General features: G+C 30.9%; 3 protein-coding genes and 1 pseudogene across 6 annotated transcripts; 2 read left to right on the top strand and 2 right to left on the bottom strand.

The window, feature by feature from the left end:
• Window positions 1–367: 367 nt before the first annotated feature.
• Window positions 368–4,983, bottom strand: LOC11431286 (peroxisomal membrane protein PMP22). Of its 4 annotated transcripts, none has more exons than XR_005643407.1 (8): window positions 4,459–4,570; window positions 4,265–4,363; window positions 3,839–3,940; window positions 3,622–3,697; window positions 2,924–2,994; window positions 2,740–2,825; window positions 831–953; window positions 368–683 (listed from the first exon to the last, which is right to left on the bottom strand). XR_005643407.1 is itself a non-coding variant. In XM_003590768.4 (8 exons), the coding sequence occupies exons 2-8, from the start codon at window positions 4,528–4,530 to the stop codon at window positions 896–898; spliced, it is 564 nt and encodes a 187-aa protein (XP_003590816.1). In that variant the 5' UTR covers window positions 4,531–4,570; window positions 4,839–4,983; the 3' UTR covers window positions 373–895. The 4 variants fall into 4 exon arrangements, 3 of the variants coding, with proteins under 3 accessions (XP_003590816.1, XP_024636728.1, XP_039684487.1); XM_003590768.4 differs by adding an exon at window positions 4,839–4,983 and having other exon boundaries at window positions 373–953; XM_024780960.2 differs by adding an exon at window positions 4,717–4,832 and having other exon boundaries at window positions 373–953.
• Window positions 4,984–8,980: 3,997 nt separating this feature from the next.
• Window positions 8,981–9,931, bottom strand: LOC11430530 (cell number regulator 9). Its single transcript, XM_003590770.4, has 3 exons — window positions 9,707–9,931; window positions 9,493–9,564; window positions 8,981–9,401 (listed from the first exon to the last, which is right to left on the bottom strand). Exons 1-3 carry the CDS (start codon window positions 9,780–9,782, stop codon window positions 9,136–9,138), a joined length of 414 nt encoding a protein of 137 aa, XP_003590818.1. The 5' UTR covers window positions 9,783–9,931; the 3' UTR covers window positions 8,981–9,135.
• A 4,703-nt stretch (window positions 9,932–14,634) lies between these two features.
• Window positions 14,635–15,219, top strand: LOC11429577 (agamous-like MADS-box protein AGL62; annotated as a pseudogene).
• A 9,464-nt stretch (window positions 15,220–24,683) lies between these two features.
• Window positions 24,684–25,397, top strand: LOC11434606 (agamous-like MADS-box protein AGL62). Its single transcript, XM_003590774.1, has one exon. The coding sequence runs from the start codon at window positions 24,684–24,686 to the stop codon at window positions 25,395–25,397; it is 714 nt and encodes a 237-aa protein (XP_003590822.1).
• Window positions 25,398–26,881: the final 1,484 nt, after the last annotated feature.

A 26,881-nucleotide genomic window follows, 5' to 3' on the forward strand; every position in this document is an offset into this window, starting at 1 on the left:
CACATAGTTCAAACCATAGACTTCCCACTTGTCTGTATTTTAAATTTGTGAGCCCAACCTCTAGACTAATTAACAAAAAAAATAAAATTGATTAAGTTGGTTTAATCCCTAGTCTATTTTTGATGACAACAAAGCAGACAAGAAGAAGAATTTCATCATCAAATGAGGGGTAGGGGGATCGTAAGAACAAGTTGGTATTATCCTTAGTATGACGTTTATGATAACAAAACTTGTAAAAGAAGAATTGGATCGTTTGGTTAAAGTGTCTCAATAAATTTGGTTGGATCCTCTAGTGTACAGTAAAGTTGAGCCCTCAAATCAAAGATATACAATAACCATGCCTTTGATGCTCGTCTAAGGATTACTCTGATGAAAAGATAGATCATGGTAATTTATTCAATGAAAAAGTCAGAAGAAGGTGTATTTCTGAAAAATACTCTTACAACTCCAACGGCACTTTTTGCAACAGATATATCTCTATATAATTAAAGAACTTCATTTGAACTAATGAAGTTGAAGATATTCACAAGAAGTAGCCTAAGTTGAGCTCGTCAACAAGGCTGGTGCCAGAATTTATTGAGAAGACTAAAAGTTGTATAGTAGTAGCATAGAGCATTGTTCTTTAGAAGATCCTCAAAATAACATGTGAGATGAAATTTGAAGTTGAACCAACTTTATATAATCTGTGAAACATTCATTATCCATGACATAATTTGATAACACTGTGAGAAGTAACTTAACAACTCATTTAAATTCCAAAGACCAACTAAGTCATAGAGAACAAAATGAAAAGTAGGAATAATCCAACTCCAATATGGCCAACAAATTACCATGAATTAACACAAAAATGGGAGATTTTGATTTTCCATTCCAAAAGTGTGAAGACTATTCTATCCTAGGCCTTCTTGATAATAGCAACTGATGACCTTGCTTTCAGATTTAGAAAGATTGCCCTGATGCAAGAAAGTAAATCAAAAGTCCATTAACTACTAAATAATTCATACTGCACATGTTGCCCATCAAGAAAAGCTTACTAACATGCATAGTACTATTAGTCAGGTAATAAATTCATTAAAGAAACTTTTAATTCAGTTTTCATATAGAAAAAAGTTTGGTAGAATTGGTCACATGTTATTATTCCTTAACTGCACAATATCAATTATTAGAAATTATATTGAGCAATAGTATCAGTCAATATTTATTGTTATATTCATCAAGTTTTCATACTTTCTGCCACTTTTGCATCTCTTTTACAAAAGCCTCCTAAGGTTCTTTTTCAACGTGCCTCGCCCTCCGTGCAGGGGTACGCTCGTGCAATTTTTTTGAAGTTATCCCCACCATCAGGAGAGGAGTCTCCGAATCTATGCAATGCTGTATTTGCAAGTTCAGAATCCCAATCATGTGCTGACACGCGCCACTTTTTTCCATCCGCGATTCTAAAAAACCGCCTCTTCAGCAGTCACACGATGTTGCGCATGAAGCCATATTTTTTACCACCGTTTCTTGCACCGACATTGCCTCCATGTTTTATACTAGGGTCTACCCTGAGTTTTCCAATTTGTAACTTGTGGAAAACTGTTTTAGTGGTTATAGTCCTGAGATGCAAGTTACAACCACGTTGTGCATTTGTCTTCCACATCTTGGTTCTAGTCTTTGTATGTCGGTTCTATTTTTTGTTTGTCGTGCCTCTTTTTCTCACTAAAAGGATTATATCATGGTGAATTCTTTTCCAACTGGCGGTCATTGTGGCGGTGACTCTTTTCTCACATATGAATCATATATTCATACTAGTGGTGCCTTCTCTTCATACTAACAATTATTCTTGTAGCGACTCTCACCCACAGATAAATCATATTAGTCATGCCCTCTCTTACCATTGACAATCACCCGATGATGTCTTATGTTGGTTATGACTAACACTAGACACACACTATCAGACTTAGTTTCAAGTTTTATGTGAAAATGCATTATTATAGGTAAAAGATGGAAGTTCACCTAGTAGAGAATGAAATATCCTCCAAAATATTGAAACTAGATACATTACAGAATGATCACTTCATGGTTAATGCTAGTGCTTCATAAAAGTCAAGACAGAATATCACAATGAACCGAAGACAATGATCATAAATCAGTACAACATACGCAACTTGGCTTTGCCAAAATGTATTTTATTTTGAGTATGATGGATTAGTTTCAGTATTGCTAATGCATGTTATGCATAACCAGAGAACCACCTTATACCGCAATTAAAGTTTTAATTGATGGAAATAAGAACAAGATAAAACGTTTCCACATTGCATCTTCACAATTTTTACTTGATCAAGGAATATGTAGACAACCAAAGCAATATGTGTGCATTGTATAATACCTTCCTTAAAAACCTATTTATGCATTTTAACTCTCTTGCTTAAATGAAAATCTTAGAGGCCTAATGATGTACTGACAATATCATAAATGAAAGCAGGACTCGATCAAAAAGTATCAACGACATTTTCTTCAGTCTTACAAATTTTCTTTGTAAGACCTCTCGTGTTAAGTCAAAACTGAACCTGCTTCTTTAGAGTAAATATGACATTACTCCGAATAGAACCTTTTGTAATTTATACTGCATGCCTATACTCACAGTACTATCAACCAACCAATGATGCTTAATCATTATTTTGGATCAATTAAGAGATGAAATGAAAACAACATTGAAGAGTAATAATTAATAAAAAGTTGAAAGATACAAGAACTCACCAGCATGAACCAACAAAGTTGTGAAATAAAACACGGAACTGTAAAGGCATATACTGGTAATTCACCCAACCAACGATAGGCCAAAACTACACGTTCAAAAAACTAGTTAGCTACGCCTTCTAAAAACTAACTATTCAAATTGTTCCATTGGCCAAACAGAAGAATATTAATGACATTGTCATACCTTCCACGCCATCAACTGGACAGCAGGGTAGTCATTTTTTACCTTGTTCATGACTATATTCAAAGGTCTTCCTGCAAACCAACCTCACACTTTAATTACATAGCACTATGCAGTGAAGGAGAATTATTTAGTATATTTCGTTTGAAAAATGCTTTTATTATGTGACATATGTATAATGTATTATCAATAAGCTGGAATTGTTTCATGAGGCTATTCTGTGAATAAAAATCAGACAAATATGAAGCATGCTTTCCAAAAAGCGTCTATCATTCAATGTATCTCTTTGATTAAACTATGCAAGAGTGGTAAGAAACTTACACACATAATTTGTTTATGCGTTTTATCTTTTCTAGACCCTTCACTGTTTTAGTTTGGTTCAAGTTATCCTTGTGAAGATTTCTAGAGTTTTTTGTTTTTCTTACGAATGAGAACTAGTACTTTCTTCTAGGTTGTAACACAAGCAAGCATAAGTAGTTCCTTATATTGCTCTCCACCGGGAATTAAATTCAATGTTAAGATTAAATTGAACAAAACAATTTAAGATTAAAATAAGGACTTGTAACTTGTAAGGTAGGATGGATACACGAATCGTTAGACCTTTTATTCTATAAATGTTTTCTAATTTGTTGTTCACAATATCATATTAAGGCTATACCATACATATATGATAAGAATTTTAACAATGAGAATGAGCATACCTTCAATAACCAAGCCATAATACATCATGAAGAAAAAGTTGTTCCATGGAGAACTAGTTATTTGCTCAAGGATCACCTAGTAAAACGACGTTTCAGTCATTAGAGTTTTACATTAAACAGATACCAGGGCTAAGGAAAACATAGAACCTAACATAACACAGTATTATCCCTATAAATTAAGACAAAGTTCACACAATAAAACAAGTTAACTATATACCTTCTTAGCAACAGTTTCATTGCCTTTCTTCCCCTTGAAAAGTTTATCCATCAATAAATGGAGATAATGTCCAAACGGTCCTGAATAGGCGAAACCATAGAGCTGCGAAATAATTTGATTTTAAATTTTCACAGACCTTCAAAATTCAACTACTACCATATCAAACTATAATAACTTCTACTTCATCTATAACATACAACAATAAACATGTTTTTAGATTTTTTTTTTGCTTCTAAAAAATTGATCATTGATTAAAAGTTTTGTAGCACCGACACTTTCAATGGTAGGCACGACAATGACAACACACATGTGATGTTATAACATTTAAAATTATTACTGGTATCGTCGATGTGTCAGTGCCATTGTCGTGTCCGGTGTTGGTATCTGTGTATGTGTTTAATAGATTGAAAGTAATGATAGGCATACCATGAAAAGAAGAATCCTTCTGAACTGAAGCTTCTTAGCACCAGAAATTTTCTGTGCAACGGCATCACTAAAACCAACTAGAACTGATGAAGTAATAGCCTAACATACCAACACAGACATACACGTTTATATTTTTCAAAAATATAAATAAAAGTCTCTTAGAAGTGAAAATGAGAAAAGTAGTAAAATGAAACCTTGGTTCTGAGAGGATGAAGCTTAAGCTGAAGGAGATATTTGTTCCAAGCATCGTTGACTTTGTCAGACATGGTGATTGATCAACCTTGGTCTGTCTCCGCTACTGTTTTTCTGTTGGTGTTATTAACAATTGATTAAAACAAAGTATATGTAAACAATATAAAACTTGTGTCAAAAAGACTAAACAATGTAACAAAAATGGTAGGTAGCAAAAAATGGGTAAAAGCTCTTAGATGAGGATCATGACTCATCATCACCTTAAATTAATGTTAACGTGCTCATCAGAAATTTCTTTGTAATTAATTAATAGTAGTACATGCATATCAATTTCAATAAAGAAAACAATTAGAAAGGATCGATGGTGAAGGAATGTTATTACTTTCTTTCTAACGAAGTTGCATGTGTCTATGGGAATTTGTCGATGAAGAAATTTGTATGGGAAGATTAATATAGAAATTGTGGTCACATGTGATTGCGATGGATACAAACATTTAGGTAGGATTCTACGAGAGGATGAAATTCGTATGGGAATATAGAAATTGTAGATGTGAAATCTGTGATGAAATTGAAAGTTACTCATTTGAATACACATTCATACATATTATTTAATTAATTAAAAATATATATTATTTGATAAACATGGATGAGATGATAAAGATTTTTTTGTTTTTTTATCACGGATGTGAAATCTATTACAAATATATTCAATAACACATGGATGAGATGTAAAGATATTTTAGTTTAAGAAGAGGTCATGATCAATTTTAATAATGCAACAATGTTAAGTTTCTTGAGATAAAGTTTTTATTATTTATTGTGATTTCATCCGGCTCGAGGGATTATAATGTTGGAATTTATTTAACAATTCAATATCAAAAACGATACATGTTTTGTAAAGATTAAAAGTTTTGCAGAATAAACAAACGAGCATGCATATAAACTAGGGTTTGCGATATGTTTGATTTATCAAAGATTAAGTGTAGGGAATACATGGATAAAACTTTGACAACGGCCCTCTCAACATCAACAATTTAAACAGAGAGAGGAGGCAAGGTGATCTGAAACACTACAAAGATTAGTGGTAGTTTTTTTAGTTCTTTCTCAACTGGTAGCTTTATGTCTATAGTTCTATTCGTATGGGAAGAAGAGAGAGTTTGCCGTGTCTAGTGTATTGAAAATCATAGCCTCTTATAGTATTATGGTCATTAGGGTTTCTCGTTATTTCATTAATGGATCATCCGGACATCCACTCACATTAGTCCATATCAGTTAATTAAATATTTAAGTAATTATCTAGTTAGAAATCTAATAGCATTATTACTTAATTTGATCACTAATCAATTAAGGCTCACAATTGATAAATAACCAATATAACTATTATGATATTTGTCCACATACTGATATCAGAATATAATTAAATAATAAAATATTCCAACAATTAATTCATAAAATTACGCATAGAGAATACCCAATGCGCACTAAAAACTATTTGAGTGTGTCTAAATATTATGCTAAAATAATTATGACCGGTAAATACTGTCTATGCTGTCTCAATCCCATAATGTAAAACTTAAAATTCACCTTATAATTCCTGAGAAAATGTGTTTATAAGTGAAAGTAGTCTTCACCTTATAAATCAATTTTGTAGGATTGAGTTACATTCAACTCAAATTCTAAGATGATATTCTAGCTATCCAAGATTTGTTTGCCCACTTGTTACCACTATCAAGCCATTCAAATCACGCTCCAGATGTTTAGTCACGAATGCGAGAAAATATGTTCATATTTGATACGATATGATTTTGCACGTATGTTATATGTGGGGTAATCCTCGTCTTTATAGGGTTGGGTTATACTTGATGAAACCAAATTCTAAGAGGGAGAATAATGGAGAATGTTGACTTATCATCTATTTACAGCCAACTTGCAATTTTTTCAATGAGAAAATTACAAACTCTACTTCCACAATATCACAACAAAATATTTTAGGCAAAATTATATTTGTCGTCCATTAACTTTATTTCATATAACTAACTATTTTGTCATTTATCTTTTTTCATGTCCTTTTGGTCCGTTTGAATATGAATTTTCAAACATCAAATCTAAAATTTATATGAAAACATCAATGAAGAACCATATATTTGAACACTAAGAGTTTATATCGAAAATAAAACCATACATTTGAATCTGAAAATGACGTTAAAAAACATAAAGGATGACAAGAGTAATTTTTCCTATATTTTATTAGCTACTTGTAATTTTTAAAAGGAAAATTACAAACCCTCTAACACAATTTTGAACTAAAAGATTTGTAAACCTTGAGAAAGGGGGTATATATAGTAAACATTGCAAAGAGGGCCCAACTATCTATCAGGCTTCAGCCTAGTAGCCCTCACCGTTTATATTTTTCAACTCCGCAGAATTTCATTTTCACACCCCCGATCTTTCATTTTCACACCCCCTATCTTTCATTTTCACACCCCCTCACATTTCATTGGCCGAAACACAGAAGTAACACGTAAACCACAAAATATCTACTCTTTCTGAGAGGCTAATTTTTTTTATTTTATTTTGAGGATGTTTTTTGATGTTTCAAATTGAAGTGAACCCAAATTTGTAGTTAGATTGCATAATATAATAATATGACTTTCATCATGAAAGTTTCATAGGACATCAAATTTGGTCTTATGTGATTTTTTTATAAGTAACATCAAATGATAAAATATTTTCGTCTTACAAGGTATGAGGGAATTGTATTTTATTTAGTTTTGATGGGTTTGGTTCAATCTCCCAAACTTTTTTTTGTTTTGTTTTTCTTTTTTATTAATAATATATAAGGCTTAATTGCATGCTTGATCCCTTATGTTTATTTTAGTTTTCAAGTTAGTCCCTTATGTTTTAAAAGTTTCAAGTTGGTCCTTTACGTTTTAAAAGTTTCAAGTTGGTCCAAAATGTTACGCACGTTATAATAAATTAGTCCCTTCCGTCACTTAACGTTTAAAGATTTGGATTGACAATATGGGTGATAGAACTTAACTTATTTAGAAAATCAGTTTAAAACCTTTTATTTTTTATTTTTTATTAAACTCAATACCATATCGCGAAAGGGACTAACTTATTCCAACGTGAGTAACGTTTTGGACCAAAACTTTTAAAACGTAAGGGATCAACTTGAAACTTTTAAAACATAAGGGACCAACTTGAAAACTAAAATAAACATAAGAGATCAAACATGCAATTAAACCAATATATAATTTGACACACAATGTTTTGGGGTGTTAGTATAGCAGGATTTCAAAACATTGTATTGTAGTATTATGGTGACTTAGGGTGGCAACATAGTTGAAATGTCAAAAGCCATTATTAACACATAGCTCATTCATCATTTATCAGAATAAAAGTTATGATATATTATATAAGAGGACCATTTTATCAAACTTGGCCTAAAACTCATAAAAAAGTGTTAGGAACGACTATGTATCCTTGATATATAGTTCGGTAACAAATTGGAACTCAAAGTAACAAATTGGGCACAATTTGTGCCGATTCGCAGAAATGATCAAACAAATTTCTAGTTTTAATTAGCTAGGAAACAAACTAGCCTTTTTTTTTTTAGTAATTTTGTCAAAAACAAAAAAAAAAACTTTTGTAGCAATCACCTTTTTTTTTTTTTTATTTAGTCACAAACAAAAGGACAAAAAGACTGACACCAACAAATGTAAAAAGTTGTTTGTAACCATTTATTTCACATGGAAACCACGTGATTGTGAAGAGCAATTCTTACCTAGTCACAAACCTAAATCAAAATATTTGATTCCATTGATTCTTGTATAATCAATAATGTGATATACGCTACCATTTAATATATAAAAATCTTTCTCTCTATTGTTTGAAAGCTCCCAATGTGGACTATTTTTACATTACTGCAAGAGCTTAAACTACAGGGATTATAATGTTATGTGCTCAAAACTTTCAATGTGGAAGTGGAACTATATTTATCCTCTATTTAAAAATATAAAAAAAATAGTGAACCAACTATGTATCAACATATAAAATACTTTAACAGCAGCATATTTCGTACCTAAATCCGTACCACGTTCTATAGAGGATTGTTGGTTACAGCGAAAAGGTAACATCGCGAAAATTTCAGGAGCCCTTATTTTAATAAATATCTGCCCTAAATTACACCCAAGTCATCCCTTGTTTTCCGGCAAGAAAGCAATTGTATTGGCTAAATGATTTATCATGATGTGCTCGGGACGAAAACCCTGACAAATAACAATGATCTTAACTTATTTAATTTGAGTTGTTTGTATAAATACAAATACTGTAACCTCCAACAATCTAACTTCAAATTAAATTATGTTAAAATTTGAAAATAATTCAAAGGTTTGGTGAGTGAAACAGGGCTACCAAAGAGGTAGCACGTGAATAATTAATTTGGCATATATAAATTCAGGCAATACATACATGAACCAATAAGATTACTCATCACAGTTGAATTTCTAAATGACAGTATACTGTAATAAATACATTATCACGGTCATACTAAGTAGTAATAAGCATAGAAAAAGGCACTGTTAATTAATAGTACTGCTGCAAATTATAGATATAACATGACTATGACAGAAGTTGATTAACTCTAAATTGATGCATGTATTATAGTTGCAGATGGATCATCGAAACATGGTGGGAGGCATACGAGGAGGAGCATGAGGTGGCCCAATCCAACCTTTGGAAGGGTTAAACCCTCTTGCTTTAAGTTCAGCATGTTCTTGGCATAAGGCACATGCATCACAACAGAAATGAACACAACAATCACAACATGGTTCAGCTGGTAAACCATATTTTGCTCTCAGTTTCTCTCTGTAAAGACATGAGTATAGCCAATGACATGTAATGGTCATCAGTAAACCGTATACACATCCTTGCATAGCACAAGCTGCATTCATTAATTCAAAATATCATGAATCAAAGTATACATATTTTGAGTATATATATAGAAAAATAGGTATTTAATGTTGTGTACTTACAACTACGTCCTTCATCCACAACTTCTGCAATTTGGCCAAATGTGATGCATGGTAAACAACATGTTATCAAACCTGCAAATATTTTATATATCAATTACATATTAATCATGATAAATTAACCACTAAAACTTACACACACACATATATATATATATATATATATATATATATATATGTGTGTGTGTGTGTGTGTGTGTGTGTGTATTGATCTTACATGTTCCTGGGTTTTCTCCACAGCCACATAATTTAGCTGACCATTTAGGTGGGGAAGAACGACCAAAGATGTTCATGTTATAACTACTTATTTAGTTGTTAGCAGAAAACTTCACTTTGAAGCAATAGAAACAATGTATATATATCTCAAAGAAGAAGATTAATTTACTCATTTAATTTGTGTTATCTATATACATACAAATACTGTATTCCAAAACAATTTCCATTGGAAACATCGGCTATATTTTCAATTATATTTTGAAGTGGTTGCTAAGACTTAGGACTCTTTCAATTCAAACATTGGAATGCCAAGTGGATTTTATATCATAATCGTTTATCTTTTTGCTTTAGGAATATCAAATGCCGTCTGATTAATCACGACTTAATTACTAATTAATTGCTTTTCGCCGTCTTCATAATTTTCTATTCTTTAGACTGTTATCCTTGCTTGAGTATCTTTAGTTTGTTCCACTTGTCTTGAGTAATTTTCGATAACCAATACTAAGTTATTATTTCATTGAAGTTGAATTCATCATAAGTATCTGAATTTGAACCATAGAACAATTTTACAATGCCCCAATCTGTTGAGTTGTTAATCCATGAAGTGAATAAAAGCAAGTTAAAATTGGATAAGCTTTGTTTGAGAAAATTATTTAGTTGATTAAGCTAGTTTCTTAACTAACAATTTACCATATAAATAAGTTGTACAATTCACCATTCATTAACCAATGAAAACATTGTTACAACAAACTCTTATCTTCATCATATCTCAAATTCATCATCATTCTATATATATTATTTCTTTTTCATTGACTTCTTGCAATATGCAAGAAATGTGTGATGCGCAAACAGTTGGCATCAAGAGTTTTGGATTCTGATTTTGGGAAACATGAGATGTTAATCTCTGGGAGAAACGAGTGAAGTGTGTGTGTGATTTCATAATTTCTTGCAAAGTAGTCATAAATAGGAATGTTGTTGATTCTTGGTGGGAGTAATTGGAAACGTAGAATCACATTGATGAAATCATTGTTTTGAGCTCAATATGTGTTGGAGATTGTCATGAATGCCTACGAAAATTATAAAGAACTTCAATCATCTTTGAAAGCACGTGAGTTGCTTGTGATTGAAAGAGGAACAAAGAGGTATGTGCAACAAGAATCGCTAGCACAAATCACCAAGAAAGATGGTTATGACTAGGTATGTACAACATGGAGCTTTTTGCATTCACTCACTTGGTATCTACTTTTAAGACTCCAAATCTCAAAGATCAATCTTGACTAACTTTGAGAATCTAAAATGGCGGTTAGCTTTGGTTGGAGGTGCAACTAGAGTTTAATGTCTCTCCTTTACAAAACAGAATTTTTGTCCTCATACACGACATGTGATAGTACAACATCTTTACTTTTTGGACTCATTGATCTTTTCCCATTTAACGGTCTTTTCTCTTATCCCTTAAGTAAGGAATGTTTGGTTCCCTAACTTCTCCGGTTGAATGTTAGGTATAGTTGTTTTGAGTATTTTGAACCACAAAAAAAAAATGCATAAAAATAAAGAAAAAGATAGAAATGTAAAGAGAGAAAAATATGAAAATAGTTTGTTTGATTGACTGGTTGTGTCTAATTACAATACATGGTCTGAGTAATTATAAAAATAATTAAGCCTATTAGCTAAAACATGTGGCCTACATTGACAAGCCTTTGCTGGGTTAATTTCTTATGTATTGTATGATAACTCCTTTGCCAATGGGATCGCAGCACCCCACGCTCAACTCTAGTCTGCCCTTCTCAATGTGAGTTGTTGGCAAGGTCCTTAGTGCGCAACTCCACAAAGATCAGGTCTTCACCCACATTCCTCAAAGTATTTAGTGGTGGTGATAAAAACATGGAACATGGGTTTCTCGCATCATTGCCGTCTCACTATATTTTGACTCAGCACTAAAGTTTCAAAGACCCACTTTCTGAGTTAGTGGCCTCGAGAAAGAATCATCTCCCTCACTCGATTTTTCTAACTTCACTTGCCATTCACTCGTCTTCAAGGTTTCCTCGCCAAATAGCACAATCACCTATTTTGCGAGATCAACTAGTTAATATGATGATTATTTTAGGTGTAACCAATATTATAACAAAAAAGGATCATGAAAATATCATTAATTTGACAAATGCATGTTAGATTAGTGCATCGTTTGAAATCGTGCAAAACCCAAAAAAAAAAAAAAAAAATTGTCTCTATAAATATCTTAAATTTTCTTTGAAGTCCCTTTATAAATTTTCAACAAGTTTTGGTCCCCCAAATATTTTCTGCCATAACTTCCAATCCATATGTTTAAGTCAACTCATTTGATTGCATTTTTTGCAATGATGTTTCAAATATTATAACAATCTCGCCCACAAAATTTTACAATTTTTCTAAACGCTGATTGAAAATTCATATATAATTCATACCTTGTTAAAAAAAAAAACAAGGAGTTTTCTATAACATAATAAACATAACTACAAAAATTCATTAAATATTTTGAAGGACATACATGAGTTTAAGTAAAAATTCGGATCAAAAGTCGTGACGGAAAACATTTATGCGGTAAAAACTTGTTGAAAATTGTTAAAGAGACTAAACACAAAATTTGAGTTTGTATAGATCAAAAACTTGTTTAACCCCAAATTTTATTTAACAAATGGATTAACTTTACAATATTAATTTATTTCAAAAATTAGCTCTTCTCACTGAATTATAACATATTATAATTAATTAGAGTAAGATATTTTTATGCGTGTCATAATTTTAATTTATTGCATAATAATAATAATAATAATAATATTTTATAAAATTGACAATCAGATTAAAACTATTTTTTAAATGATTGAGAAAGAATGAAATTATTATTATTTAAAGTGAGGTTACAAGATTGAACTCTTATTATTACTAACTCACACATCTTAGATATTTCAAGGGTTAATATATGTTTACCCCTTGTAATATTAGCGGTTTCTTGTTTACCTCACTAAAAGAAAAAAAAATAGATTACAACCCTGTAATTTAAATATTCTTTGGTTTTAGACCTTCTTGGCATCAAATTTCTAAAATTAAGATACTTTTGTCTCATGTAATTTGAGCGAATTTTAGTTTATCCCTTATCATATATCATCGATATTTTACAGTCAAAATTCACAAAGGATAATCGATGTTAGAGGTTAAAAAATGACACATACAATACCACATATTTAAAAAATAAATGGCAATAGGTACTGAGATGAGACAGGGCATAAAAGTACAAAAAGATATAAAAAATAAGGGTTAATAGTACTTTTCACCCCTGTAATATAGGTCAATTCGGTTTTATGTTTTTTAATTTTTAAAATTAATTTTTGAGATATTTTAAAAAATAAAATCTGATGTGAACAATTAAAAATAAATACAATTTTAAAAAAAGCCAAGTCAGCGCCGCATATGCGCATTTGATAAGTTGGATGGAGGAGGGGTGTTTTTCGGAAGAAAAAAAAATATTTTACAAGGATGCAAATCAAACCGAAAATTTTATAGGGACGAAAACCGAAATTGACCTATATTACAGGGGTGAAAAACACTATTAACCGAAAAAATTAATGATCTCCTAAAATTAACTTTTACTCTTCTACCTGCACTATTATCAATGGCCTAATCTTTGGCTTTTGATCATTTTGTCATTGGAATGTCACATGATTTCGACAATAATTTTTCCTTTTAAAAAAATTTATTTTATCCTGATTCCCATGTTTTTTTTAGAGGAAATGATATTTGAACAACTATTTTTAAACAACTTATGTGACAACACTCTCTTTTATATTTTCATTGTACTTTTATTTCCTTTCTTCCTCTTTCTATATATCTCTATTGTTATTGTTCGATAAGAAAAGAGGAAAAAAATTATCACAAAAGTTGTTTAAAATTTGTTTTGCAAACATCATTCCTCTTTTTCTAGAGCCTGATTTCCATGTTATCATTAGGAGAAGTTTTGTTTTTAATAATAATAATAATAATAAAATTGAAAGAATAATAATAATTTTTTAGTCCCTATACATATATCATATTTCGGTTTTAGTCTTAATTTTCTTCGAACAATGGTCCTTAAAATGATTTATGCAAATATTTTTTTATTTTGCATAAATAATAATTTTACCTTTTAAAAAAGAAAAAAATTATATAATCCCGATTTCTACTTACCATTTGACTCTGCTTTTTTTTTTTTTAAGGGGATCTTTGGACTCTGCTTTGATTTTTAAAAGTTAAATAGTTTACATTCATTTGTCAGAAATTTCATAAAAAACAATATAATCTTTTCCATGGCTGTGAAATAATTTGATTTTATAATCTTAACTAATTATTTTAAAATCTCTGATAATTAAATTTATTCTATCACTTTGTAAATTTATATAGGTTTTTATGATAAGTAAAAAAAATGACAAAAGAGTACAAGGATACTCCTCCAATCATGACCGGAAAAAAGTCAAATCCTGTCGCATGGACATTTTAATTATAAGTGTTACTAGATAGTTTTTAGATGACACAATCATCGTTCTTTATATGGTACCACACACTCTTGTTATTTTTTAATTAAATGAATTAATTTGAAAATAATTATTGCAGATTTCTAGATTTATCCGAGTACAATTTATCTATCAAGTGTTGAATAAGCTAAACTACATTGAAATTAGCAAAAAGAAAGTCATCATTAACATTGAATCATCTTCCATATAAGCTATGTAAAAAGAGATTTTATGAGATTCTCTCAATCAAATAAATATTTTAATGTAAGAAAAAAGTATAATTTTGAAAAAGAACCACGCGTCAAAAATATACTCCCTTTGCACTCAACTTCAATGTGCAATTTCTTAGTCTTAAGAATAAACATACTCGCCCACCTTTTTCTTCTCTATCTTCTTTTGTGCTTCAATCATGTTGATCGGAAAGAAAAGTCAAGATTGTCAAAAAATTGAGATGAAAAAATGAGCAACGAGAGCAACTTGCAAGTGACATTCTCGAAGCATTGCAATGGCCTATTCAAGAAAGCTAGCGAGCTTTGCACCCTTTGTGGTGCATATATTGCTCTCATTGTATTCTCACCTAGTGAGAAGGTGTTTTCATTTGGTCACCCAAATGTTGATACGGTCATAGATCGTTATCTCTCAAGTACCACCCCAAAACAGTGGCCCTATGCAATTCATTGAGGCTAATCGTAGTGCCAAATTGCGCGAGCTTAATGCTATGCTGACTCAAATCAATGATGCACTAGACATAGGAAAGAAGCGTGAGAATGAGTTGAGTGATTTGCGCAAGAAGAATGAGACTCAATTTTGGTGGGCTTGTCCCATTGAAGGGATGGATAGGGTCCAACTTCAATTATTGAAAAAGGCTTTGTTGGATCTTAAGAAACGTATTGGACAACATGCTAATATGGTTGTAAGTCAGGGGACTCCTACCCAAACCTTTCCATTTTTTGTTGGCAATGGTTCATCCTCTAATATGCCTATCGAGCACTAGCTAAATCATCAACAAGCTTCAAACTTTCCGGCTGAATTTTTTCAAAACCCTATGTTGCAACCTCTTTTGTTTGGTTTCAACAATATGGGAGGAGGGTGGACATGGTCCCTCCGGATTCTATTGATCTAGGTCCATAGATCCACCTTAAGATGCTCTTATTAATTTATTTCATATTTTTTATTTGATGTTATTTTAAGTTAATTTCAATTAAAGCACAAAGGCTTGACTAGTTTCGTATGTATGTAGCTTGGTTAGGACTGCAAAATAATGATGTTGTATTATCTATTCTTCGAATAAAGAGCATCTTATTTATTTTTATATTCATATCTCTCTTAAATTTTCATTAATTGTTTTAAATTCAATGAATCTATTTCATTCATTCGTCGTTTTTCAGTCATCTAATTGAATGTTTTAAAATTACGATCAAGTGTAAAAAAAAAAGGTTGGCAGGAGAAGAACCATGAAGACTTGTGATAAAATCAATTTAAAGTTTTTGGATAATTTACACTTTGTTTTTATTTTTTATTGATTTTATCTATTATAGATAATCATGTTGAAAGGTTGTTGGACATTAAATATGTGTATCTTTACGAGAAATATGTTGCGGAAATCTAACCACTTCCATTAGAAAAAACCTACTACTATATTGGTATCGGATCTTTTACATTGAATTGTCACATTACGATGATGTGTAAAATTAAAGATTCTAATTCATTGCTAAAGAATTTACTGTTTCTTTCCGAGAGAAGTTTGTCGCAGAGGTGTTATAAAGGAATTTAACCGACACTATGACAAAATGTGTGAATTTCACCATTCTTAAAGAGCTAATTTTATAGTAAATTCTCATAGGATTTTGTGGTTTTTTTCTTTCTGATTTATGCGGTTTGTGTCCCTTAATCTAATTTTTTATTCATTAAAAACGATTTCAATATGCGCATATTGTACAATTTAGATCATTTTGTTAATTAGATCAATGTCAAAGATTTATGGTTAAAAAATATATGCCAATTTAGAAGACAATCAATCTATACATAAACAACTAGTGGCGGAGCCAGGAATTTTATAGAGCCTGGGCAAAAAATTTATCGCAAAACGTTACTTCCTTCCTGCGAATAATTTCACATTTCCTACAGATATATCTTTCCTGCGGAACCTAAATCCTTGACAAAATTTGCAGGAAATGTGTTTCCTACGGGTAAATCCGCAGGAAAAGCTAAAATTTCTAGTAATGGTTGAATTTGCTATAAAGAAAGTTGGAGCTGAGCCTAGGCACTAGCCCAGGCTAGCTGGGGTGGCTCCGCCCATGTAAACAACCTCAATGCAATTTAGAGTTAACACACATACAAATTAACTGTGGGCTAGCCTCGTGTGCATATTTTTGACTAACTCGTCTTTATAAAGATAATTATTATGATTTTTTTTAGCAACAAACAATTATGTTTTTTTACTAAGTATTTATTATTTAAATTATTAATAACTTTTATAGAATATTAAATAAACAAATTTACTATTAGATAATGTTATACTGTGTCATTATCATGTTAAATGAAATCGAAAAATTAACAACATAAATTTATACTCCTAAAAAAAACAAAAATTAATAGAAAAATGGTTTCTACGGCTAGATTGGATAATGAAGTAGATATGTGCTACCTATGATTAGATCTATTAGGCCATGTAGATATATTTTAAATTATTTTCAGCACATTGATTTTAGTTAAAGGGAACTTAATATATTATTAAATGAGAAGAAAATACAAAGGAGGGGGAACTGGGCCAAAACCTCTTCAAAAAGAGAAAAATTTGTATCTTGGAGAGTCAAGCCTATCTCTAATTAATATACAACTCATTCTAAAAAATTGGGACATAATACCAAATAGTGAAATCATACAAATTCAATCCCACATGTGCTAACCTATCAACACATTGATTATCGTCCATAAATGTTTGGAAAACTATCAACTTCATGCATGTCGATAAATCATGCAGTTTTCCCATCTATTCCTTGCACTACAAGGAATTGTGGCATCGGATTTGAAAGCTAGAACTACAAGGGAGGAGTTTGTATGAATAAAAAGATTGTTCCATATATTGTGATAGGTTATCTCAATGGCTCTGATCGCACCAACTTGTTCACCAATGAAAGCATTTCCACTCCATAAACTCCTCTAGAACATTTGATTAGGTCAATTTTTCTATCCTGCACTAGCTTTGTGATGCCTCTACTAAGCACTTCTCTTCCAGACAAAAGAGAAGAGGAGACAAGGGTTCACCTTACACCTCTTTGACAATGAAAATATCCTTGCTGAGAAGTGAGAACCATTGATAGAGATAGATAGAGTTTCTGAGGTGAGAATTTCTTCTATCCAATTACGGAAAGTGGTACGGGACCCAAATATGCGTAAGACTTTAATAAAAAGTTTCCAACCTAATGTGTCAAATGTCATATAAATGTAAATTTTAATTGCTAAATTACCACCAAAAAATTTCTTGTTAAGAAAGTTTATTTCTTCAGATGCCAAACCAATGCAGTCTCTAATATGTCTCCCTCTAATAAAGCATCTTCGATCCTCTAAGATAATCTATCTACCAGGATCTTTAAAATGACTCTAAATTTAAATATGGCCATATCAATGGATCAATACTGCTCAATTGTATCTACATTTGCATGTTTAGGAAGCAATATAAGAGTATTTGCAATGAAGTTGGGAAGGATCCATCTAGTAGTAAAAAAACTCCAAAACAACATTAATCATATCTTATCTTGCTTAATGATTCTCCAATAAGTTTGATAAAAATAAGCTCCAAAGCCATCTCGACCTTGTGCTCCATATTTTTTTTAAGTCAAACACTTCATTTTTTTTATTTCCTAAGCATATGGAAGCATAGTGAGCATAGTGTTAACTGCATCATCAATACAATTAGGAGTAACTTCTTCTACAAGTAACTGTTCCTACACAAAATGGTTAATAGAAAAAAAGTTTTTATAATAGTTAACAATGTGTCCTATAACTTTAGGTGGCCTCCTTACCATATGTAACCAGCTTGAAGGTTAGACTGGTTGTAAGCATCACTTTCCATTGGGTCCCACCCCAGGGTTAGATGCGGGAATAACTTTAGGTTGAGAATAAGGAGTAGGAGATACATGTTGCATATGAATTGTATGAACTTGTCGTGGTCCTATCGAGGTAATAGCCGACTAGCTTTGATTAATAATGCTGAGACTCTTTCCAAACCAAGGTGCATAAGCCAATTGTAGTCTTTATATGGGGAATTCAATTTTTCATTGGTAAGGATTGTATTGGCCCACTAGGAATGCCAAATTTATTGATGGAAGCATGAAATTAGTCAAAGTCGGATGAGTTTACTCAACTATGATTAACTTTGCTTCAAACGATTGATGTTGAGGAAGGAATGTTGTCCCTCATGTGTGAGTTTCTTAACTTTTCCAGAAGATTGTTTGGTATAGTTGTTTAAGGTTTCTTAGGTACATTAAGAAATGTATAAAATTAAATATAGAAAAATGTGAAAATAGCTTGTTTGATTGATTGGATGTGTGTAATTTCAAAATATTGTCTAAGTGCTTATATAAAAAAGGTAAAATTACACTTTTAGTCCCTTAACTTAATTTCAGGTAACAGTTTGGTCCTTCATCTTTTTTATTTCAATTTGGTCCTTTTTTTTTTTCATATGAATTTTTAAGTTTAAAATTCATGATTTTATTTTCTTATAGTCTTTCAATCTTTAAATTTATGATCCTCGTCTATGTTTGCATAAGAATATTAGATTTGAAGCTTGAAAATGTATATAAAAATGGACAAAAATGACCAAATTGAAATGAAAAAAAGATAAAGGACAAAACTGTTACTTGAAAATAAATTAAGAGACTAAAAGTGTAATTTTGCCTATAAAAACTTAAGCCTATTATCCAAAAGACGTGGCCTACATTAATTAATGTGCCTTTGCTCGATTGATTTCACGAGTTGTGTGATAACGCTCATGTTAATGAGATTATGGTGCCCCGCGTCCAACACTAGTTTCCTCTTCTTGGCTTGAGCCACTGATAATGTCATTAGAGAGCAACTCCATGGACATAATGTCTTCTTTCTCATTCCATAATGTGTTTAGTCGTGATAAAAATAGTGAATGTGGGTATATCACGTCATTTTCTAGCCTAAGTATATTTTGACTAAGTTTTGAGGTTTTGAAGATCCGTGTTCTAAGTTAGTGGCCTCGAGAAAGAATCATCTTCCTCACTCGACTGCAATAGATTCGCTTAATCTTCACTCATATTGGAGGCTTCCTCACCTAATATCTCATTCACCTATTTGTCGAGATTAGCTAACAAGATGATTATTTTAGGTGTAAACAATATCATAACTAAAAGAGGATCAAGAAAGTATCATTAATTTGACTAGTACATGCTAGATTATTGCATCTTGACATAACTGCAATTTTTGGGATTAAATAAGTTTTTAGTCTCTATAAATTTTTCAAATTTTGTGTTTAGTTCTTCTAAAAAATTTCAGTATGTTTTGGTCCCCTAGATGTTTTTCACTATGACTTTTGGTCTGTATGCTTAAGTCAACTCATTTGTACTATTCACATTTTTTAATGAATTTTTACAGAGATGATTATAATATTATAACAATATCCCTCATAAAAATTAAGATTTTTTAATGAAACATAAATTTTTCTAAATGCTAAAAGCATAAAAGTCCATATTTAATTCATCACTCATTAAATAAAATTAAACTTTTACTAGAAAGATTTCTATAACGTAATAAACATGACTGCAAAAATTAATTCAAAATTTTGAAGGATATACATGAGTTTGATTAAAAACAGTGACCAAAAGTCGTAACGAAAAACATTTTGTAGACTAAATTTTTTTGAATTTTTTAAAATGGAGTAAAAAAAAAAATGAGATACAAACCTTTCTTGTCACCCTCTTCAAACACTAGATCCTCCAGTGGGTTTTACGGTGGTGGCCATTGCAGCGCCAGTGGTTTTTGTGTGGTTGTTTGTCAAAGCATTTGTGTGTTACACCACAAAACGCGTCTGTATTGGTTTCTGGTTTGGTCTTTTACGACACCTCCTTGTGGTGACTAGAGTGGCTCCATCTAAGATCTGTTTGTTGGTTTTGCAGTTGTGGTTCGTTCCCGGTGGTGGTTCCTTGTTCCAGATCTATTCATGATTAAATGGGTTTCTGAAAAATCCGGTTTTGATTTGGGTCATCTCAATTTCGATCCGAATCTGGTCTCTTAAAATCATTGTTAGCTTCGCTGCAGTGGTTAGGTTCTGTTCTGGTTTCGAGTTCGTCCTGTTTGACGTTGTCGGGGTCGATTCGTGGCTGAAATGTTGGTTCTCGAAAGGGAGTTTCTCAATTTCGTATCACTTTTGTGTTGTTATCGTGTGTATCACCCGTTAGGGTTTGTTTCAGTGGTTTGGCACCCTCAGGATTTTATTGCTTGTCCAAAATCATGGATGTGCTTCATAACAGTTCTTAGAAATGGTCATGCACTTGTCCTTTGTTGCTGTGAATGGTGTGTGCGGATGTTACCTTGCTAGCGGTGCTCATGTTGCTCATACTCGTTGATTGACCATTCCTCGATTTGGCCTTCAATTGGTTTTGAGTTGCTTTCTATTGGATTTGGCTAGAAATGGTCGTGAAGCTTTCTGTCGCAGCATAGTGGGTTGTAGGCATGGGGTTCTGTATCTGTGTTGGCGGTAGAATCTCTGACCTTCATGAAGTTTGGCTCTATATAACTTGGATGAGGTTTCAAAATCCACATCACTCTACCTGATGTTGGATTGTTTGGCTCAAAAGAGACGTCATGCTTGTTGTTGTCGCAAGGAGTTGAGTTGTTGGTTCTTGGATCCATTCCGTGTTGACGGTTTGTCCATACACTGCATGTTAGACATTCACCGGTGTTGTTTTTATTTCTTTGTATCACCCGATTGGACTGGCATACACTATGTATGGATTGACTGGGTTAAGTTTATGTCCCCCCAATTCTTTCTTTTTTTTGTATTTCTTTTTTCTTTTTTTTAATAATATATGAGAACTTGACATAGACTGGAATTTGCAAGACATTCCAACTTTTGAACTGTTTTCTATTCCTTTTTCATGTCTTTAGACTCTTACCTTATAAAAAAATACAAATATACATATAACAAATAAATATGAGTAAATTCAAATATTAAAAAAGTATAACAAACTCAATATTTATTGTCCCCGATATATCAAGTTTTTTCCTAATCCTTTATCCTTTAAAAAATATAATTTATGAGAGTGAATTAAAAAAATGAAAAATATAACAAACACAATATGAATATATATCTAGCTTTTTTTCATACTTTAAAAAGTGTAATAAACTAAATCAAGTATGTCTATATTATATATTTATCCTGTCTATAAAGAAAATATAAGATTTTGAGCTGACTTTTTCATTATATCAATTATACTTTAAAACAATTTTTTTCTATAATAATGATTGTTGTTGTTGTTATTAAAAAGATAATAATTTAGATTATATATTTTTGTTATATTGTTGGTGTCATTGAAATTAGGGGTGTTCGTGGTGCTATTTGGTTCGATTTTGAGCAAAAAAATCATCCAAACTGTGAGATAAAAAAGCATGCGGTTTAGTTTGGTTCGGTTGATTTTAAAAAAGTCATCCAAACCAAACCAATGCGGTTTGGATTGGTTCGGTTTGTGCGGTTTATCGCGAGATAAAAAAAATTACATTAACTCTAATATTGCCAACTTGTTACAAAATAAACATAGAACATTTTATTTTGATGTTTATATGATAAAATATTAGATAAAACTTATATCAAAATAAGTAAAATTAAGAAGAAACATAAGCATGAAACAAATTATTGGGATGTAAAGGAAACAAATTCATCACTGGAAATGAATTGAAAGAGATGGAAAGGAATTAGAATCGAACCTGATGACGCAACAATGAAAAAATCAAATCAAAAGAGATTATTCTTGAGCTATGTAATTGGGCTAGTACATATTTAAGTAATATTCGTTATTCTTGCAGTTTGGTTTGGTTTGGTTCGGTTGATGAGATGCAAATCACAAACCGAACCGAACCGCGCGGTTCAGTGCAAAAGTCATCCGAACTAAGTGTGGTTTTTTTCGATTTCGGTTTGGATTGGTTTGGTTTGTGGTTTTTCTATTGGGTTGGTTTGGTTTTGAACACCCCTAATTGAAATAAATAAACAAGATTAGTTTGGTCTTTTCTCTAAAAAAAAAAAAAGTTTAGTTTGGTTTTTTTTTTTTTTACATGAGATTAGTTTGGTTTGTTATAATTTGAAAGCAACAATCATTTATATTTATACTTTTAATCAAAATCAAAATTTTATAGAAAAATACCGCTCATAATTTTCAAACTTTAGCGCTATAAAAAGAGCGTAACCGTTTTTTCGTTAGTTTTAATAATAATAAATAATAGTAATAATAATAATATTTTATAAAATTGACTACCAGATTAAGAATAGTTTTTAAATGACATTAATAGTTATTATTTGACAACTGTTTTTGAGTGGATTGAAATTCGTCCTCAAGCTTACGATGTCAAACTCTTAGTTAACCCTAACTTACACATATCAATTATGAACAAAAATGTGTTACATCGCTCCTCCTATCGATATCATATTTGACATATACTATTTTTTATTCTATCCATTTCATTTGAAAAATTATCCACTTATACTCCTAAAAAATTATTAATTAGGTAAAGAAATGACACAAACAACACCATATATTTAAAAAATATAGCTATAAGCACTTAAATTTTTTTTAGTAAATTACACTCTCCTCCTCTCAAAGATATTTGAATTACACTTATCTCTCCTCTTATGTTAAAATATACATTTCTCTCCCCCCTCTTATTCAAAATATATTAGAAAACAATTCACTCCCCTTCCATAAAAAAAGTTTGAATTACATTCTCCTCCTCTTTCATTAAAGTAAGAAAAATACAAGGAGAAGAAGGAGACTTAACAAAAAATGTAGTTTTTAAAGAAAATTTTATCGCAATCAAATGATTATTCCATTACACAACAAATTATTTATACATTTATATTATAATTTTACTAATTATTATTAAAATAATCAATAAATGGTCGTTATTTTATTTTTATTTTATATACAAGCAAACCAAAATACGTCGAGTTGATAAATAATTTCATTTTTTTTTGAAGGAAAATAATTTCATTATATGCTTTCACAATAATTTATAGATAAATCAATGTACCAATAATTTCCATTAATAATAATAATAATAATAGTAATAATAATAATAATAATAATAATAATAATAATAGTACTAATAATAATAATAATAATAATAAAGGTTAAATAAATTTGTAGTTCCAATAAATATATTATATTTCATTTTTAGTCCCTCTAATAGTTTTCTTCAAACAATGGTCTTCAAATATTTTCTGTTTTTAAGACAACTCTAGTGCACTCTCAAATTTTTACTCTTCTACAACTCATTATCATCAATAACCTAATCGCAACATTTTTGTGGGTTGTGGTTTTCTTTTTGTTCTTCAAATCTCATGTATATATGAACAATAGTTTTACCTTTTTAAAAAAGGAAAAAAATAATAATCGTGATTTCTATGTTACCTTTCGACTCTGCTACGATATTAAAAAATAAATGATTTGTATTCATTTATTATAAAATTCATAATAACTATTTAATATTTTCCACAAAGTGAAACTTTTTAATTTTATAATCTTTTTTTGAAGGAATTTAATTTTATAATCTTAAATAATTATATTAAATGTCTGATAATTAATTTTGTCAAAAAAAAATCTGATAATTAATGTTTATTCGATCACTTTGTATATTTCATATTGGTTTTTATGATAAGTAAATATATGACAAAGAGTGCGATGAATACTTCAACCATGTTCTAAAAAAAATCCAGATGCATTGCACATTTTAATTATACGAGGAACTGCTAGATTGTTTCTAGAGGACACAATCATTATTCTTTATTTATACTGTACCACAAACTCTTGTTATTTTTAAAATTAATTTAATATGAAAACAATCATTACAAATTCCAAGAATGATCCAAGTGCAGTTTATCTAACAAGTGTTGAATGAGATAAGATATATAGAAATTGGCAAAAGAACGCCATTTTAACATCGAATTTCTTTTTTTTTTTTTCTCAAAAAAAAAACATTGAATTTCTTTTAAAAAAACATTGAATAACCTACCATATAAGTAAAAGGTAGAATTTTGAATTCCCACAAAAAAAAAAAAAAAAGATAGAATTTCGAAAAAGCACCACGTGTTAAAAAATATAGTCATGAATTCTGTCTATAAAACGATCCCTTCACACCCAATTTCAATGTGCCATTTCTTAGTCCTAGGAACAAATACACCCACCCACCTTTTTTTTTTCTCTTTCATTTTGTGCTTCAATCATGTCAAGTGGAAAGAAAGGTCAAGGTCGCCAAAAAATTGAGATGAAAAAAATGAGCAACGAGAGCAATTTGCAAGTGACTTTCTCGAAGCGTCGTAGTGGCCTCTTCAAGAAAGCCAGCGAGCTTTGCACCCTTTGTGGTGCATATATTGCTCTCATTGTATTCTCACCTAGTGATAAGGTGTTTTCATTTGGCCATCCAGATGTTTATACGGTCATAGACCGTTATCTATCTCAAGTCCCACCCCAAAACAATAGGATCTTACAATTCATTGAGGCTCACCGCGGTGCCGAATTGCGCGAGCTTAATGCTATGTTAACTCAAATCAACGATGCACTAGGCATCAAAAAGAAGCGCAAGAATGAGCTGAGCGATTTATGCAAGAAGAATGAGGCTCAGTTTTGGTGGGCTTGTCCCATTGAAGGGATGAATAAGGTCCAACTTCAATCTTTGAAAGATGCTTTGTTGGATCTTAAGAAACGAATTGAAGAACATGTTGGTATGGTTGTAAGTCAGGGGACTCCTACCCAAACCCTTCCGCTTTTTGTTGACAATGGATCGTCCTCTAACATGCCTATGGAGCACCAGCCAAATCATCAACAAGCTTCAATTTTCCCGGCTGGATTTTGTCAGAATCCTATGTTGCAACCTCATTTGTTTGGTTTCAACAATATGGGAGGAGATGGTGGACATGGTCCCTCCGGATTCTATTGATCCAACCCATAGATCCATCTAAAGATGCTCTTATTAGTTTATTTTATATTTTTATGTTTCATTTTATTTTAAGTTAATTTAAATTAAAACACACAGGCTTAACTAGTTTCATATGTATGTAACTTGGTTAGGACTGAATCATAATCGTGTTGTATTATCTATTATTTGAATAAAGAGCGTCTTATTTATTTATATATCCATATCTCTCTTAAATTTTCATTAATCATTTTAAGTTCATTGAATTCATTTCATTCCTTCATCGTTTTTCAGTCATCTAGTTGGAATTTTTAAAATTAGGATCAAGTGTAAAAAAAGGTGGGCGGGAGGAGAATGATGAACACTTGTGATAAAATCAATTTAAAGTTTTTAGATAATTTACAATTTGGTTTTTTTTCATTGATTCTATCCATTATAGATAATCATGTTCAAAGTGTGTTAGACACTAAATTTATGTATCTCTACATGCCAATGTGTTATGGGAATTTAACCATTTCTATTAGACTCAACCCTTATTAGTATTAGATATTTTACATATAATTATCACATTATAATGATGTGAAATTTAAGATTATAACTCATTGATAAAGACTTCACTGTTTCTTTATAACTGGGGTTTGTCGTAGAGGTGTGATAGAAGAATTTAACTTACATTATGAAAATGATGTGTGATTTCACCATTGTTAAAAGAGCTTAATTTTATTGTAAATTCTCGTAGATTTTGTAGGTTTTTTCCTTCTGATTTTTATGTGGTGTGTGTCCCTTAATAGAAATTTTTATTCATAAAAAATGACTTCAATATACATGTATGTACAATCTAGATCATTTTGTTAATTAGATCAATGCAAGAGATTTATGGTTAAAAAATCTATCCCAGTTTAGAAGACAATCAATCTATACATACGCAACACCGATACAATTTAGGTTTAACACAAATACAAATTAACTGTGTGCTAGCCTTATCGGTTAATTATATTTTTGTCTAATTCATCTTTATAAAGATAATTATGATATTTTTAGCAAAAGAAAATTATGTTTTTCACTAAATATTTTTTATTTAAATTATTTAAAAAAATTAATCAAAAGAACAATTATATAAAATAAAAAGGAAAGCAAAAACTCCCACCAAACTATCCCCTGGATAGCATAACCATGGTTGGCATGCTTATCTGCACAATAATTTTCTTTGTGAAAATATGAAAAGAAAAAACATGAAGATCTAAATGAAAGAAATTAAGTCACCGTTCTCATACGATAAAGAATAAGGGAAAGAAAGATACATGAAGGCCAGGATAACATTCGAAGAATCTGCTTTTAACCAACGCTTCACCCAACTGTGTTGTGTAACACCCTTGAACCTCACATATAATATTTAATCATAAAATGTATTATTAATCATATAAACTTCAAGGTGTTACTTCATCTTTAATCCAAAACACGTATAGATCATCATATACATAAATAGTAGCAGCGGAAATAACATCTCA

The sequence above is a fragment of the Medicago truncatula genome, chromosome 1 (genome assembly GCF_003473485.1).
Source record: "Medicago truncatula cultivar Jemalong A17 chromosome 1, MtrunA17r5.0-ANR, whole genome shotgun sequence".
Lineage (NCBI taxonomy): Eukaryota > Viridiplantae > Streptophyta > Magnoliopsida > Fabales > Fabaceae > Medicago > Medicago truncatula.

Coding starts and splice junctions, on each gene's coding strand:
- LOC11434606 (XM_003590774.1), top strand. CDS start 24,684: ATGTCAAGTGGAAAGAAAGGTCAAGGTCGCCAAAAAATTGAGATGAAA.
- LOC11430530 (XM_003590770.4), bottom strand. CDS start 9,782: ATGAACATCTTTGGTCGTTCTTCCCCACCTAAATGGTCAGCTAAATTA. Junction 9,565..9,706: donor TGGAGAAAACCCAGGAACAT/GTAAGATCAATA, acceptor AAATATTTGCAG/GTTTGATAACATGTTGTTTA. Junction 9,402..9,492: donor TGTGGATGAAGGACGTAGTT/GTAAGTACACAA, acceptor TAATGAATGCAG/CTTGTGCTATGCAAGGATGT.
- LOC11431286 (XM_003590768.4), bottom strand. CDS start 4,530: ATGTCTGACAAAGTCAACGATGCTTGGAACAAATATCTCCTTCAGCTT. Junction 4,364..4,458: donor TTCATCCTCTCAGAACCAAG/GTTTCATTTTAC, acceptor TTGGTATGTTAG/GCTATTACTTCATCAGTTCT. Junction 3,941..4,264: donor GAAGGATTCTTCTTTTCATG/GTATGCCTATCA, acceptor ATTATTTCGCAG/CTCTATGGTTTCGCCTATTC.